The sequence below is a fragment of the Hyalella azteca genome, unplaced genomic scaffold, assembly GCF_000764305.2.
Source record: "Hyalella azteca isolate HAZT.00-mixed unplaced genomic scaffold, Hazt_2.0.2 contig3122, whole genome shotgun sequence".
In the NCBI taxonomy this organism is placed as follows: domain Eukaryota; kingdom Metazoa; phylum Arthropoda; class Malacostraca; order Amphipoda; family Hyalellidae; genus Hyalella; species Hyalella azteca.
This window is the reverse complement of record NW_025933375.1, coordinates 59,398-75,463: the sequence shown is the minus strand read 5'-3', so window position 1 is coordinate 75,463 and position 16,066 is coordinate 59,398. Positions and strand designations below refer to the sequence as shown.

General features: G+C 37.6%; 2 protein-coding genes across 2 annotated transcripts in view; one reads left to right on the top strand and one right to left on the bottom strand.

Annotated features, from left to right (window-relative positions):
* The first annotated feature begins 3,776 nt into the window (after positions 1 to 3,776).
* The window catches only part of LOC108674308 (blastula protease 10), a 35,043-nt gene continuing 22,753 nt past the window's right edge, over positions 3,777 to 16,066 (top strand). Inside the window, exon 1 of the mRNA XM_047885786.1 lies at positions 3,777 to 3,999. The gene's annotated coding sequence lies outside the window, so the exon portion shown is untranslated. The remainder of the gene's footprint in view (positions 4,000 to 16,066) is intronic.
* LOC108674310 (iodotyrosine deiodinase 1) lies at positions 9,735 to 14,866 on the bottom strand. Its single transcript, XM_018162247.2, has 7 exons — positions 14,735 to 14,866; positions 14,297 to 14,371; positions 13,412 to 13,511; positions 12,829 to 12,959; positions 12,059 to 12,184; positions 11,598 to 11,788; positions 9,735 to 10,912 (listed from the first exon to the last, which is right to left on the bottom strand). The coding sequence occupies exons 1-7, from the start codon at positions 14,850 to 14,852 to the stop codon at positions 10,730 to 10,732; spliced, it is 924 nt and encodes a 307-aa protein (XP_018017736.1). The 5' UTR covers positions 14,853 to 14,866; the 3' UTR covers positions 9,735 to 10,729.

The window sequence follows — 16,066 nt, the reverse complement described above, 5'->3', positions numbered from 1 at the left end:
GTATTGCATCCCCACCACTAATAGCCTACGTTGGTTGGTCATTTTTCAGAAATGAATCGATCCAAAACTATTTTATTTGAAGACTGAGAGAATTTTTTCCTGATTTGTGGCTCTCATTCTGTCTCTTATACACATCTAGATGTGTATAAGAGACAGACGTTATAGTGCGCTAACGAACGTTACAGTGCGCTAACGAACGTTATGGTGCGCTAACAAACGTTATAGTGCGCTAACAAACGTTATAGTGCGCTAACGAACGTTTTGTAGTGAGCTAATGAACGTTATAGTTCACCACTTACTTAATTCAAGAAATTAACTTTCTGTCGATTACAATTACATAATAAGCTAAAAAAAATCCAAAAAGCCGAAATCATACGCATTGATGTGAGGTTGTTCCAAAATCCACATTAATAAACTTCTTCTTGAGAGGACAAAAAAAGCACTTGGAGAGACGGGCAATCACCGAAGAAACTTATATGAGCGAGCTCGACACGCTCGACTCGGAAGACAGCACAATTTTTTTAATCATTGATTTGGTCTGAGTTGCGTCGGACATAAGTATTCCTAAGATGGAATGGAAACTGAGTTTTATTATTAATTTAAATATTCAATTTCCATCACTCACTGACTCACAATTTATAGAAGATTCAATTTCCAAGTTCACGGACGTTTGAAGGTTAAAGGCGAAAAACTACACTGAGTCACAATAATGTTCAATGATGCATTCACATTTGTATAATGAATCCCGCTTAGATAACTCAATAGCAAGCGGTCATTGCCTTATGATTAATTTTCTTTTTATCCCGAATAGAATAATTTTCCTGCGTAACTAGAGATGAAACGGAGATCAATAAAGGAGATGTCACCTTCTTGCTCTATCACCTTGAATAAAACAAACCCGTTTTATTCAACAATGCACAATTTACCCTATAGATTCTTGGGATCAATACTCACGATGCAATACTTTTTGATAGCGGCCATCTCTCCATGGTGGCCTGGTACTTCATGTTCTCGATCTGCTTGCGTAACTGATCCTTGTCCATGTTTGCCAACACTGAGGCGTCCATGTCTGCCTCGGGCCTTTATATAGCCGGCGTGCGTGTGTGTGTTACCGACCGACGGCGGCTGTGATTGGTCTAGCCTTGCAATCGATGACGTAGCCCTGACGTAACTGACCTGTTGAAAACTATATTAAATAATATTAAATTGTACTCTATGAATTATAATACAATTTTAATTTTTTTAATCGGAAGAAATATTTGAGTTCAAAGTATATGTGTAAAGAAAAGAGGGAGAGTTATATTTCATAATTGCATTGCTTATCTTAGATTAATCTGAAAAATCTTTTTCATCAAAGCGTTCAATCCTAAAAATTTCTGAATTTCAACATGCGTAATGGATTCGGAAAAATTAGTCATACGAAACGATTACGATACGATGTAATGAAATCAATATTCGAAGCAAACGAGGGGGGCGTAATCCGACAGGTTCACTTACTGTGTAGTTTTGAAAAAATGTTTATTATAAAAATCAGGATGATTATCAAAGAACTAAACGCTTATAAATTCAAGTACCTACTGTTTCACGATCAGACGAAAATTTATGACAATCAAATGAATTGATCAGGTGAAAAATATTCTATGGACTATGCACATGGGATTTCGAATCTATTCCAAGCTAATTGAAATCTTTGTGTACAAATGAATTATTATTTTTTGCCCGATATAATTTAAATCGAAGCAGTTTCTTTGATCATGAATCGCTGAATACATTTACTATCTAAAATATTCATTTCGCATAACATGCGCTTATTTATATTTGTTTTAACACGGTTGGTTAATGACCAGAGAATTCGTCAAATTAAATTTTCAGGGTCGAACAATATTCTTCAGATACATCATGTTGATCAAAATGCAGGTTCAAGGGAGTAATATCAATTTATTAACGACGTTTCGAATGTAACAACATTCATTTTCAAGATACAGGAAGCATTGAATACAGAAATTTTGATGGAAATAAGTACATGATACAAGTAAATAGGATACAACAAGAAAATTTGTAACCGTGAAAATAATTCCAAAACAATCTCAAAGCTTAGAAAATCAGGTAGTTATGAGATGATAGATGGAGTCCAATCCGCAGAAAAGGGCTTCAGCTATCGTCTGTCGGATTATGTCGGGCCACCGCAAGATGACGATGCTGGTGGGTTCCTCCAGCACAAGTAATTGGAGTAACAACTACGACTTTGAGCAGTTATTTATCCTGCCACCTGAGACAAGCTCGCAATCAGACCAGGTCTCAGAGAATTACAATCGAGCAACTTCATCTCGAGATCCGCAATGAATTAAACTGGCTCCATGACAACCTTGACTACAACGTCAAACCCCGAACTATACGCAGCAACGGTCACTTCAAACGAGCGGGAGTTCTTCAAGAGTCTGGTGTAATTTTACATTCGAAACGTCGTTAATAAATTGATATTACTCCCTTGAACCGGCATTTTGATCAGCTAATGTATCTGAAGAATATTGTTCGACCCTGAAAATTTAATTTGACGAATTCTCTGGTCATTAACCAACCGTGTTGAAACAAGCTTATTCTGCCTTCTGATACTAACTTATTTATATTTTTAAACTATTGATATCATTTAAGCGATTTTGATCGAAACTTTCATCGTGCGTTCAAAAATGCAACAAAAATAGAATGAATTACTCAAATGTTAGTTGTATATCCGTAGAGTTTTGTCGATGTCGAGTGAATTTTCTGTGTTCACAATGAGGCTGGTAGACTGCTGTAGATTACATGAAACTTTGAGACTCATGATTTAGTTTATCTGCATCCAAATAATTTGGAAATATTTCTTTTAATGCACCATATACTAATAGTGGCCATATATTTAAATAATAATCCACTGATTAATTATTATTCGCCGCAAATTCTTTCATTATCAAAACATAATTAACTCAATCGACAATTCTACGGACCCGCATGCGAACTCGCCTGCGGACTAGCGTAACTGGGACACTCATAATTCCTTCAATACTTAACGGATCTGCATGAATTTTGGAATGTGAGTATTAACTATCGATACGCTGCCATGTATGATTATTACGGAATCACTGCCATGAATTATTACAGATTTTTACATGACTTCTTATAAGGTTAGGTTAGGTTGGGTTAGGTTAGGTTAGGTTAAGTTAGGTTAGGTTAGGAAATAATTCATGCAAAAATCTGTAATAATTCCTGCAGCAGCGTATCGATAATTAATACTCATATTCCAAAATTCATGCAGATCCGTTAAGTATTGAAGGAATTATGAGTGTCCCAGTTGAGTAAAAAATACGTTTATTAATTTTAATTAAAAAATAATTCATGTAAAAATCTGTAATAATTCCTCCGGCAGCGTATCGATAATTAATACTCACATTCCAAAATTCATGCAGATCCGTTAAGTATTGAAGGAATTATGAGTGTCCCAGTGGCTTAAAAAATACGTTTATTGGTTTTAATTAAAAAATAATTCATGTAAAAATCTGTAATAATTCCTGCGGCAGCGTATCGATAATCAATACTAACATTCTAAAATTCATACAGATCCGTTAAGTATTGAAGGAATTATGAGTGTCCCAGCGAGTCCGCTGGCGAGTTCGCAAGCGGGTCCGTAGAATTGTCGATTGAGTACTTTTTGAGGAGAATTGTACGGAGAATCATAATGAAAACGGATTAGCATGTGCAGCAGTTGTTCACTTGTGCCGGTAGTATGGCTACACGCTACAGTAGTGCTGGTGTGTGGTAAAGCGGTGTACCTACACGCTACAGGTGCAGCCTTGCAGGTATTGGTTTGTAAAGAAATACCCTTTGAGTGGTATATTGACTGAAAAATAAAAAACGAAATTATGTTGCAGCGAGTTAGTATTTTGTATGCTGTTAAGCAGCGCGGGAGCATCGGACGAAACTTAACGAAAGGAAATAGCACCACAAATCTTGCAGGTGACTGAGGTGAGGTCTTTGATCTATTCTATACAACTGCATGCGTTGAAGATAGTTATTACCAATTTCCATATGCCTAATACTATTTATAAACCCAGAGACTTTTGACTGTAAAGTGGGGGAACACAAACCTTAGCAATCTTCAAAAGTCACTACTTTATTTCTACTGTAAATGAAATTTTTAACTCTGATTCTCGTGCAATGAAAGTGACATTATTACTGGTATAGGAAGATGATGGACGAAGGAAGTTGTAGGCTAGTCGAGATTTTCGTACGTCAACTCCCATTTGTTTAGGTTCAAAAATACCTTCACTATTTTCAGTGGCATTGAACTGGAATGGTAAATGGATTATAGTAGTCGTGGATTAACGAAACTGTTAATGTGATTACAATTTTGCCTGCATCCTGTATTTGGTTTGCATCCCCCCATAAATACGTTGGTTGGGCCTTTTTCAAAAAATTAATCGATCCAAAACTATTTTATTTGAAGACTGAGAGAATTTTTTCCTGATTTGTGGCTCTCATTAACTCGTAAATGAATTATACATGTAGAAACTATGGTTATATATATGTTATTTATTTAATATATAATTATAGTGAACCTAAGTTTACAGAGGTAAATGCTTTATAGTTCGACAAATTGCGATCTCGGTTCAAAAAAATCCAAGCAAGCTTTACATAACTCGACACGAACTATGGATAACCAAATTCTCTTATTCGCTCTGAGAATATTGTAATACTTAAGCTTGAATTAGGATTAACTGTTTGAAATTGCTTCTGCTGAATGAAAGCAGTGTTAGTAGTTCACGCTCATCGATCGTGCAGTTAAAATCTTGTAGCTGCACGGTCAGGCACGAGCAGGACGTTCTCACTCTTAATTAAGTTCTGCCGCTCCAGTCGCATTCTGGACGCTGATGTCGCACTTAGCTTGCATTCTGGACGCTGATGTCGTCCAGAACGCTGGACGCTGATGTCACATTTATCCCGCATTCTGGACGCTGAGGTTGCATTTATCCTGCATTCAGGACGCTGAGGTTGCATTTATCCTGCATTCTGGACGCTGATGTCACATTTATCCTGCATTCTGGACGCTGATATCATATTTATCCCGCATTCTGGACAATGAGGTTGCATTTATCCTGCATTCGAGACGCTGAGGTTGCATTTATCATGCATTCTGGACGCTGAGGTTGCATTTATCCTGCATTCGAGTCGCCTGAGACATTCTCAGCTTACTTCTCCTGACTAAGCACCCTGAAGTAGAATACACTGAGTTGACAGTTCTCGGGGCGTCTGAACAAGAGCTCGTCGTAGGCAGAAGTCTTATGTCCTGAAAAAAAAAACTGGACACGTAAATAAGGGAAAATCAGTGAGCAGCTGGCCGGTTTTTTGGATTGAAACGCCCTCTGTCGGAGAAGGTTCTAGGCCAGTGGCGCTTGAGTAGGCTGCTGGTTGTACATAATGCAGCTACAACAGTAACAGAATAACTATTTATTTTTAAGTAAATATTAGCTTGACACAATTTAATACTCTAGAAATATATTGCTGCCTCAAACAAACGTTCCAATACGTCCTCACTACTATTCGTGACAAGCGTTGCTAGACTCGATCGTATATTACGTACTTTGTAAGTAACCCTGAGGGCTATATCTGACTTCAGCATCTCGTGTTGAGCTGCGCTACGTGTGTACATTATATTTGAATGCTGCTGCCCGCCATTTGAGAGTCTGAACAATTTGCCTGCATTCCTACTCATTTATGATGACTGGACGAAATTCAGGTTATTATCTTAGCTCTTTATTGAATATCTCTAAACTACAGAGAAACCATTATGGGAACCCTTCTATACTTGCGTCACATATCACGCTTCGAATCACCGACATATGGAACAGCCCCCCGATGACATCGTTGGAGCTCCAAGTATGAACGCGTTCAAGAACAGACTAGATAAAGCTATGGAAAAATATATGTTCAGATTTGAAATACCTAGCTCCTTATCGAACCCGGTGGAAGTCTAGTAGCTTCTTCAAAGTATCGCCAGTCATGAAAAGATCCGATCAAATGACACGAGTCTAGATCTATGAACAAGGCACGAAAAGGAAAAGAATCGTCGACAGGCCACATCAGGCCTACACTTCAGCGCCGAGATCAATATGTTATGTTATGAGATTATGCGAGTCATTAATCCGTCTAATTTTTATGATTCATCAGCTGCTTTGTTCCATATCGTCACGCCACTGCACGAGGCGCTACAAATTCGATGCCTACGCACTCCCCTGACCTCATTCTCATGTTGCGTTCTCACAGCCCTCACGTGTCCATGCACGTGCTTCGCTAAGAGCTTCTAAACTTCGCTTTTTCTCTAAGAAATGGCCGGTGTCCGTATAGGCTATAATAATCTAATATCTGACCTCGAAATCTTGAGATACTGGATTTGTACTAGTCGGCTTAAAGAGGAAATATTTTTTTGAGCCGAGTAAAAAAATTTTAATTTTTTTTAATGTCCCGGATGCTAGTCTTATTTTTCGGACTATTCGGTGACTAACGCCTGATGTCAGTAGATGCAAGACTTTGACGAGTCAATGAAAGTATAGTGTCATAATTTGCGACCGATTGATTAGTAGTCATACAAGTAGATGTTGATGGAGATGTCCTTATTAACCTCACGCAACTCTTAATGTGGCATAATTACGGTATTAGCAAACATTTGGATTGATTGTCAGTACTTAACATTCCGTAAATTGTCACAAATAGACCGAGTGACATCGCTATCGCACCACGGTTATTATCACCGGTTACTGCCAACGGCCAACCCAATTGTATAGATTATTAAATTCATTTTAGAGCAGGCTTTGAAGAATATTCTAACAGATAATTATAAGTTTTACAGGTTAAAAGCAATTGTTTGTTATTTCAACCCGAATATTTTATATTTGAGCATTTCCCGCTAACAATGTAAATAAGTGAGTTTTTCATAAAACTTTCTCTCCGATTGTCTTGATACAGAAAACGACTAGGGTAGACTAAAGTAATAGGTAGACATGGTGTTGACGCGACCATTTCTTGTTGTGCGAGAATACGAGTAATGTTTATTTTTTTCGCCAAATATTTGATCTTGATAATCTCTCACATATTGAGGACTTAATATTTTTTTATTCTTACTGACCTTCAATCATTTATTAACCGTATTTAAAATGAGCCGTATTTCAAATCTTCTATACTAACATCTTCTTGTATAACAAAACTTTTGCCTGAACGTGTACGGTTTTTTTTTCAATTCGCACAAGCATAAACACACTTCAGCCGACACTTGTGTCGCAATTCAGCGCGTGTATTCAACTGTCGTAACACTCATTCATCAAACATCTTCAAGTCAACAACAACATTCACGCAATCAGTGTACGCACGTACTCCTTCCAAGATTCTGACTTCGTCGGTGATAATTTGCAAATAAATTAGATATTTCTCCTTGCCAGATAAATTTATTTGTATACATGAGTTAATTTAACAGCCGAAATTTGTATTATCTGATCACTTGCATCCATATCTAAATAGGATATACCGGTATCTATGTGGAATCTTGCTATGAGCTTAAAAACTGCGTTGCAACTCATCCACGCGACAACATTTCTTCCCGCTTCGAATCACCGACATGTGGAATAGCATCCCTGATTACATTGTTGACGTTCCGAGTATGAACGCGTTCAAGAACAGACTAGATAAAAACTATGGAGAAAATATTTTCAGATTTGAAATGCCTAGCACCATATCTAGCCTGGTGGAAGTCTAGCAGCTATTTCAAACTATCGTCAGTATTGTAAATATCCGGTCAAAGGACCTGTTTTTAGATCTTTTGTTAACAAGTCACGAAAAGTACATGAATCGGCGACAGGCCACATCACGCCTATTCTTCGACGCCGTCATCACTATGATATGATATGATGTAATAGGTTTCCGCTTTGGAAGCAAACATGTTATCAAAGTTTTGAATAATGAAGAAAACAAACCTATTGAATTCCTTTCCTTGGACCGATTGCCCGAAATGTTACGTATACCTTATCGTCCATTTTTTCGCCATATGTTATTCTTGATCGCAAACCTTTTAATCAACTTGATCATCCATTATCTCTACCTCTTTCTTAGACTTTTGATGCCAAGTGAGTGTAATTCCACAATAAGATATTTTGTAATTAACTAAATTTGATCGAACCTTTCGGCAACAATTATCCCAAGACGTTTAATTGAAATGAATGATGCAACATCGCTAAAGTTTTTCTATCCTCAATCAGATATGTTTAAGTTATAGATTTTTCCGCTTTAAATGAAAAACCTTCACTGCGTTATTTTACGCTAAGCTGAAATTAGCGCTCACCTTTATAAGGCTAGAAGGCTCGTCCGTGGGCCGTTCGCTAGAAAATGTCGGTGACGCACAAAAGTTTAAGTTGGTCGAGATGCGTTTAAAATCTACACCGTGATTGGCTAATGAGTTTACGATGGCGTTCGTATTTTCATGTATTGGTACCACCAGATCTCAACGTTGTAGGAACGGACGTTGTGCGCTCGTTAGTGAAGGAAAAACACTAAGCAAATTCGCGTCATTCTGCCCCTATAGTCACGGCGAGGCGAAGCCTGCTAAGCGCATGCCTGGGTTGTCCTGTGTAGCTAAGTAAGGCTTCACATTCACTCACTAAATTTATTCCTGTTCATTTATTGAAGTTCTCCTTCACCGGTACATTTGAATTGATAATGCTATAGTGAAACATTTTTTGGCACAATTCCCAAACTCGAATTTTATATATGAATCAATTATATATTTAAAGTATCATAAGAACAATACGGTTCAATTAAGTCATTGGTTCAGTAAATCTGCCAAATATTAATGGTTTTGTATTAAAATAAACTCTTAAACCTATGGTAGATAATTTAAGTTAGATGCTAGCGAGCAGTGTCTGGAATGAAACTGCACTTCAATTCAAAATTAAAACCCATTAATCGCGGGGTAACATCGAAGGAATTATTGACTGATCGCGAGAAGTATTGATCTCGAAGTATTGATTGTAATTTACTGTATTTCTTAATTGTTCGCAGAATAGCAGATATTACTCCTTTTGCAGTTTTACTTCAATCTATTTCAAGTGTAGTGGAAGTGCGAGTAAGCAACCTGTACGGGGACCTGTTCATCCAAAGGCAAGCATGCAATGCACCGTTAGAATAGAATGATAATTTTAAAATTTAAGAATAAAGTATTTTCTGCCACTTGCAGTTCATCGCCACTGTTTATGAAACCAATTGACAACTATCTCGAACTCACGATTAGGAAAGTTTATCGCATTTTCGAATAGGAACTCCAACTTTCGTTCCGGAATAAATATAATTTCAGCTATATTAACAATATTCAAGCTAATTCACTAAACTTGTAAACACCATAAACTAATTTTTCTAGAAATATTGTTGCTTGATAGATTAGGAATAGTGCGATCGAGTACTATTTTTTGTGATAATTTTTTGAGCCGTACGAAATTTTTCGGAACTACTGAGGAATTGTCTAATAATAAGCCATAGGGAAATTTTCAGAACATTGGGGAAATTTCCCAAGCGTAAAAGAAGTTTTCGAAACTACCGGAAATTTTCGGAGTCGAAGGAAAAAAAATTTTCATGTGACTGGCTCGAAAAATTAAACTTTGTGTGACAGTCATCTTGTGGGACCAATGCAGCTCTATTATAAGGTTATGAAAACTAGGATGCTCTTAGCATGAGAAACAACATGTATTTGACATTATATTTTGTGGCTTCACGTTCCATCGATTTTGCGTACACAAATAATTTTCTAACATGAAAATTAGACAATTTTGCATACATAGTAACACTAGAGTTGCATTTCTGCATTAAATAATTATCAAAACAACTTTCTCGACGATTATTATGAGCTAGAAAGTGCTAGAGTTAACTATACTAGTCTCTCATCAACATTGTACAGTAGTTTATCAAGAGAGCGAGAGTCATTCTCTAGGTACATTTCTTAGGCGCAGTCCATGTAATGATTGAAATACTTAAAGATTTGAAAACTGAAGAAAATTTCTAGTTGAATTTGAATTATAAGTAGGTACCGGAAGGCACTGAATGGACAATTTATCTGAAATAATATTCGCGGATCTATGATGCGCACATTTGGCTTCACATTGTAGTTTTTTGCAGGCACAATTTCCTCGCAGATACCTTTTCAAGCCTCAATAAATTATTTAAAAGATATTTACTGACATTTGTAATAGGTCGTTTTCCAAGATGATGTATTTTTTAAGTAAAACATTAATCCTTAGAAAACTACTATAAATTAACATCTCGTCATTGTTAAATAACGCTAACTCCTGTCAGTCGTAAAGCAGTACACACCTTTTTTACACGCATATTATAGCTCAGTACGTAGAACTTATACTTAGCTCGCTTCGAAATTTCGACTGAAAATTACTAAGAAACCTAAATTCTTCTTCTGATAATAAACCAATTTAATAAAGCCAGTTTCTGATAGGACATGTCGAATGGCAGATAATACAGCGAGGTATCAAAGTCGTGTGTTCTTGGGCCTGAATCCCGAAAAAATTGAAGGCGATTATCTTTAATTTATCATAACGTGTTTTTATACGTAACGCTTGTGCGAATAAGCAAGTTACTGCAACGAAGAACGGACTTTGCACACTGTGAAGGAATGTATGTGATATACCACCATACTTGGTCATGTTGTTTAGAAGACGGTGAGAATTTCATTCAATTTCTTGCGATGGATGTTGGGCACGGTGCAAGTGGCACTAGGCAGGCCGACGGGCAGGAGCAAGAGCAGCTTCTCGTGGGCAGGTCGCCCCAGCAGCGACTTCAGCGCCGGGCCACAATTCATGGGCGTCGACGTCAGGGTCACCAGACCGGCGTTCTGAATAGGTGGGAGTGATGATTAGAGCGTTATTTGTAGTATTCATACTGTGGGAGGTGTGATAATTAAAGCTTTATTTGTAGTATTCATACAGTGGGAGGTGTGATAATTAAAGCTTTATTTGTAGTCTTCATACAGAGGGAGGTGGGATAATTAGAACGTTATTTGTAGTATTCATAAAGAGGGAGGAGTGATAGTCCAAGCTTTATTTTTAGTATTCATATAGAGGGAGGTGTGATAATTAGAACTTTATCTATAGTATTCATCCAGAAGGAGAAGTGATAATCAAAGCTTTATATGTAGTATTCATTCTGAGGAGAGTAATATCAGAGGGGAATGTAAATAACGATGCACAAGTGGAATGCTTCATGTACGCGTGGCATCAATAACTGTGGGTAATGAGCTCGTGAAAACTGCACCAGCAACAAAATAACAGGCAAGCTCATGCAAACGCTAAAGTGTGTGAGTATTGGTGAGTTAATTTTTTGTGAACTAATCTAGCAAATACCAGTAAAGTATACTTAACCGGCACACAATAATATTTATCCAGAGAGCTATCCATTCTGCTGCAAAAATTGCCCTGCAAATCAAGCCTGCCTGATATATCTTATATTCCGCAGACAAGGAATAAAATATATCTATATTATTCTATCACTAGTTATATAACAGTGGGGACGATATTCACCTGGATAGCAGCCAAGAGGATTCCTCCAGACAAGGCAGTGGAGATCTCATGGTAGTAGTTGTTTCTCTTACGACCATCGGGCAGCGGCGTGTAGACTTGCTTGAAGACCAGCACCAACCACGGCGCGTCCGTCAGGTATTCCTTGATGTGAGTCGTGCGCAGCGCCCTCAGGTCGTTCGTCCACTGGGAGCCTGGATACAGAATACCGCGATTTATATCACTGTGTAGGTTCTTCAGCTTTCACTGGGAGCTAAAAAACTTGTTATTGCATTGATCAGAAATGATTTGTATCGGAATTTTTCTCCGTGAATTCTACCGTCGCTTCCGTATATCAATATTTGTTTGCGCCTGAAGAACCAGAGCATTGTTTGTGCCCAGGGCATTGAAAACATGCCGGAGCATTGTTGATTCATGTTTTCATTATTCACAGAATTATATCTCTAAACGTGTGTCAGACTGACCCATGCGCTTCATGTAGTTGATCTCTTCTTCGCTCTCGACGATTTCCCTGATTTTTTGCTTGTAGTCGGGATCTCGTACAGCCACGAACTGCCAGGGCTCTGTGTGTGCGCCCGACGGTGCAGTACCTGTAACGCCGAGGAAGGTGAAGTTCCATGCTTAATTTTTACCAACCCGCATGATAGTTCAAATTTTAGAAATGCACGAATATTTTCTTCTAATCCTTCCATTTTCTACTATCCGAAATATTATTGTCCATTTTGATGAGAAGCACAGTAAATTTTATCAGGAATCAATAGAAATCGAGTAATCTCGTTCAAATTGTATTATAGAGACTATGGGCTGCAATTTGTAACTTTCACAAAAGCTCTTCTCTGCTGGAAGATTCATAAAATTTTATAATATTATGTTACGATGATAGACTCGACTTAATTGTTGGATGAAAATGCATCCCATGGGATATATATATTTTATATTTGAAAACGTAGTACAAAATTTAACCTGAAATCAAACTTTTGGGTGATAACTGCTAGACATTTTCCACAAGCACCAAAAACTGTCTCGATTGGTACAAGTTTCAGTTTTAAAGAACTTTACTTTTCTGGAATAAATTTGTAGTAGCTGAGTGAATTAGAAATCTTTCTGACCAGCACTTCACCCTGAGTAATGTGGCGTCTCTGACCTGCAATTTTCAGATAGTAAATGAGGATAGTTGTACTACTTTAAAGCGTAAAAGCGTAAAATGAGCACATATAAATAATTTTTGCATTACCTGCGGTTCTAATGAGGTTCTCAATGACTTTCTCGGATACAGGTTCCTTGGAAAAGAACCGGACGGAGCGACGCTGGTTCATCAGTTCGTAGAAATTCACACTACGTGTGAAGGAATCTTCTAATGTTCTCCTGTAGGACATCCGTTCAGTAATGAACCATTTTTATTAATTAGATTTTATATTAATCGGTATCGGAGGGAACATGATTTCATAACTTATCTTTTCACCATTTATACGTTCTATTTTTACCACTTATACCTCCTAAAAATTAGCGTGTCTCAAAACTCAGTGAATTATACGTACTACCACGTTTTTTACAACAAGCGTAATTAAAATTATGCGAATTTCTATTTAACTCTCCGTCATGTATGGCTGTCAGTGAAAGAGTTTATTCTAATTTAAATGGTTGTAAGGCAAAACCTGTACAAATAAGTTAAACACATGTGAGCAAAATTTAACAGCGGAAGTAATTACTGTTTAAAAAGGTTTATAAAATCAATTTATAGTTAAATACGGAAGGAATTAAATGTAAATAAAGAAAAAACGGCGCAAGCGGATGACAAAGAGTGAGCCCCAAGTGACCTGTTGTGCTGTAGGAGGATGTGGTCGATGTCAGCGGGGACGGCTGGTGGGACGAGATCGTGGTGTGTTGGTTCCTCGCTGTCGCCCACGCCGCCGTACTCTGCACGCGGGACCAAATGTTTACAGTGAAATACTAGCACCAATCGGTGGCACAGACCCTTCAGGAGAATGATGTTGATTATACTTGATTTCATTGAAAAAAATGTTGATCCTCGTACCAATCGGTGGCACAGACCCTTCAGGAGAATGATGTTGATTACACTTGATTTCATTGGAAAAATGTTGATCCTCGTACCAATCGGTGGCACAGACCCTTCAGGAGAATGATGTTGATTATACTTGATTTCATTGAAAAAATGTTGATCCTCCTCGTACCAATCGGAAAGAACAAGGTAAGACCCACTTGGCATAGTATTGGTCTGTATTGGTCTAATTTCAATGTGTATGTAGATGTATGAATTATGAAGCATATATTTAGTGATTGTAAATGTTAATCTTAACACACATTTATAAACATTTTCTTTATTTTGGCCTCAAGATGATTTCCAATTGCGCTACTGAGTGATGGAAAAAAATGAACGCAGATGTGGTGATCAATGACTTGATCATTGATTCATACTAATTCAGCAGTTGATTTAGAACGGAAGTACTCAGGAAATCTCGCTTAAATATGAAGTATTTTATCAAGTGAAATAATGAGATTTAAAAGGGAAAATCAGACGTATACATCAATGAATGGGACGACTCGCTAGGTTTAAACTTTGCAGTGTATATTTATGTTTTAAACTTTGACATTTTATAAACATGATCCCTAATATTGCAAATAAATGTATGCAAAATTTTCTGCTTTAAAAGGCAATGAATCACTTATTTAACTGGACTCACCAATCACATTTTTGGTCATGGCTGCACTCAGTTTCCTGAACTGCTGCGCAGCGAGACGTAGCTCCTTTTGCGCCTCTGCTCGCAAATCACATTTTGCATTAATGCGAATAAAACATAGTACTTGTAAAATATTATCTCCTAGTTATCATTAAACAATAATAAGCATTTTCATTATTTCACGGTATTTATAAGATTAGTTTTCGTATCGCTAAGGTTTTCGTTTAGACTGAAACATGTCAGATGCCAAATCATTTACCCGCAGCTTGAAAAGCCCAAATTTATCCGGTAAAGCAATAAAACTATATTTATAATAGTCTTTGCTTCATGGAGACGGCTGCAATAACAATAACAGACCATGGATGACAGTCAAACAACAGTTAGGGATAAGAGCCAAACAAAATTTTGGGGTTCAGTGGATGACACCGAAATTTAACTCACTACTAGCAGAGCCATTGTTCCAGTACCACCAGAGTGCGGCCATGAGCAGCCCAGCGGGCAAAGTGAGCAGACCATTCTGCAACAGCGTGTTGAGAAGTTTCAGCACCACTCCTGCCATGCTTGTAACCTGAAACACGCGAATGTAAAGTTATTATCTAGGTTGAGCTGCAACAGCCTGTTGAGAAGTTTCAGCACCACTCCTGCCATGCTTGTAACCTGAAACACGCAAGTGTAAAGTTATTATCTAGGCTGAGCTGCAACAGCGTGTTGAGAAGTTTCAGCACCACTCCTGCCATGCTTGTAACCTGAAACACGCAAGTGTAAAGTTATTATCTAGGCTGAGCTGCAACAGCGTGTTGAGAAGTTTCAGCACCACTCCTACCATGCTTATAACCTGAAACACGCGAATGAGCAATTGTGAATCTCTCTATTTTGCTAGCTTTAGTTTGTTATTTTTATCACAGTACAATATAATCGCACCGTCAGTGGCATGAATGGTTATGCATGATGCCTGAAGCAGTTGACATTTCTATAAACTTGCTGACTCGGCAAACTAGTGCACTCGGCCGTTGTCAATGCGACGTTGCTAACATGTAAAAATTCCTGTAAAATATTTCTTATATGAGACTTTTAAATTTTAAAATCAGAAATTATTAGTTGAACTTACCGATTTGATACGTGCACGAAAAAGGTAAATAGGTCACAAGTAATTTGTTTGATGTGGGAGGAAGGTATTGGCAAGGCTGCTCAATGGCCCCTATATATAGGTACTGTTAACACACTCTGGAAACCTGTAGAATAAATAAAATACGGTAAGTGAAATAGTTATCGAATTGAACTGTTCGAATATCGTACAGTGGAGTAAAATTTGAATTACTTTTTTAACTTGTTCCTCCTTTCTATTGATCCACGATAAAAAAGGGAAAATGTAGTCCTCGCATTCAGCTAGCAGTTAATACAATGAAAATAATTAAATACGTTCACATTTTTCAGAGTACAAGAACTGTTTATCCAAGCTCTACACCAGTGTACCCAATTCTACCGATGTTTGCATAGACGAACGATCATTGCCCTTGTCAGCTGATCGAACAAAAAATGTACTGTAGCAACGATGGAGTTGGTGCCAAATTCAAATGAACCGCAAGCTTGGAGCCACGTGGTTCAAGGCCAGATTGGATTGGAGTCAGAAGCTGTTTCTTTATGTTTACCATTGTTTTCTCATTGGCTTTTTGAGTCACAATAGCTATGCGAAGGTAAAGATTTACTGAAACGTTACGAAGGCAATTATTGATCATGAAGAAATGATCTGCACTCTAAATGTACACTTGAAAT

What these genes read in the sequence shown, in the direction of transcription:
- LOC108674310 (XM_018162247.2), bottom strand. Translation starts at nt 14,852, where the DNA reads ATGGCAGGAGTGGTGCTGAAACTTCTCAACACGCTGTTGCAGAATGGT. An exon ending in GAACAATGGCTCTGCTAGTA is followed by an intron (nt 14,372 to 14,734) that starts GTGAGTTAAATT and finishes ATTTGCGAGCAG; the next exon opens with AGGCGCAAAAGGAGCTACGT. An exon ending in ATCCTCCTACAGCACAACAG is followed by an intron (nt 12,960 to 13,411) that starts GTCACTTGGGGC and finishes GATGTCCTACAG; the next exon opens with GAGAACATTAGAAGATTCCT.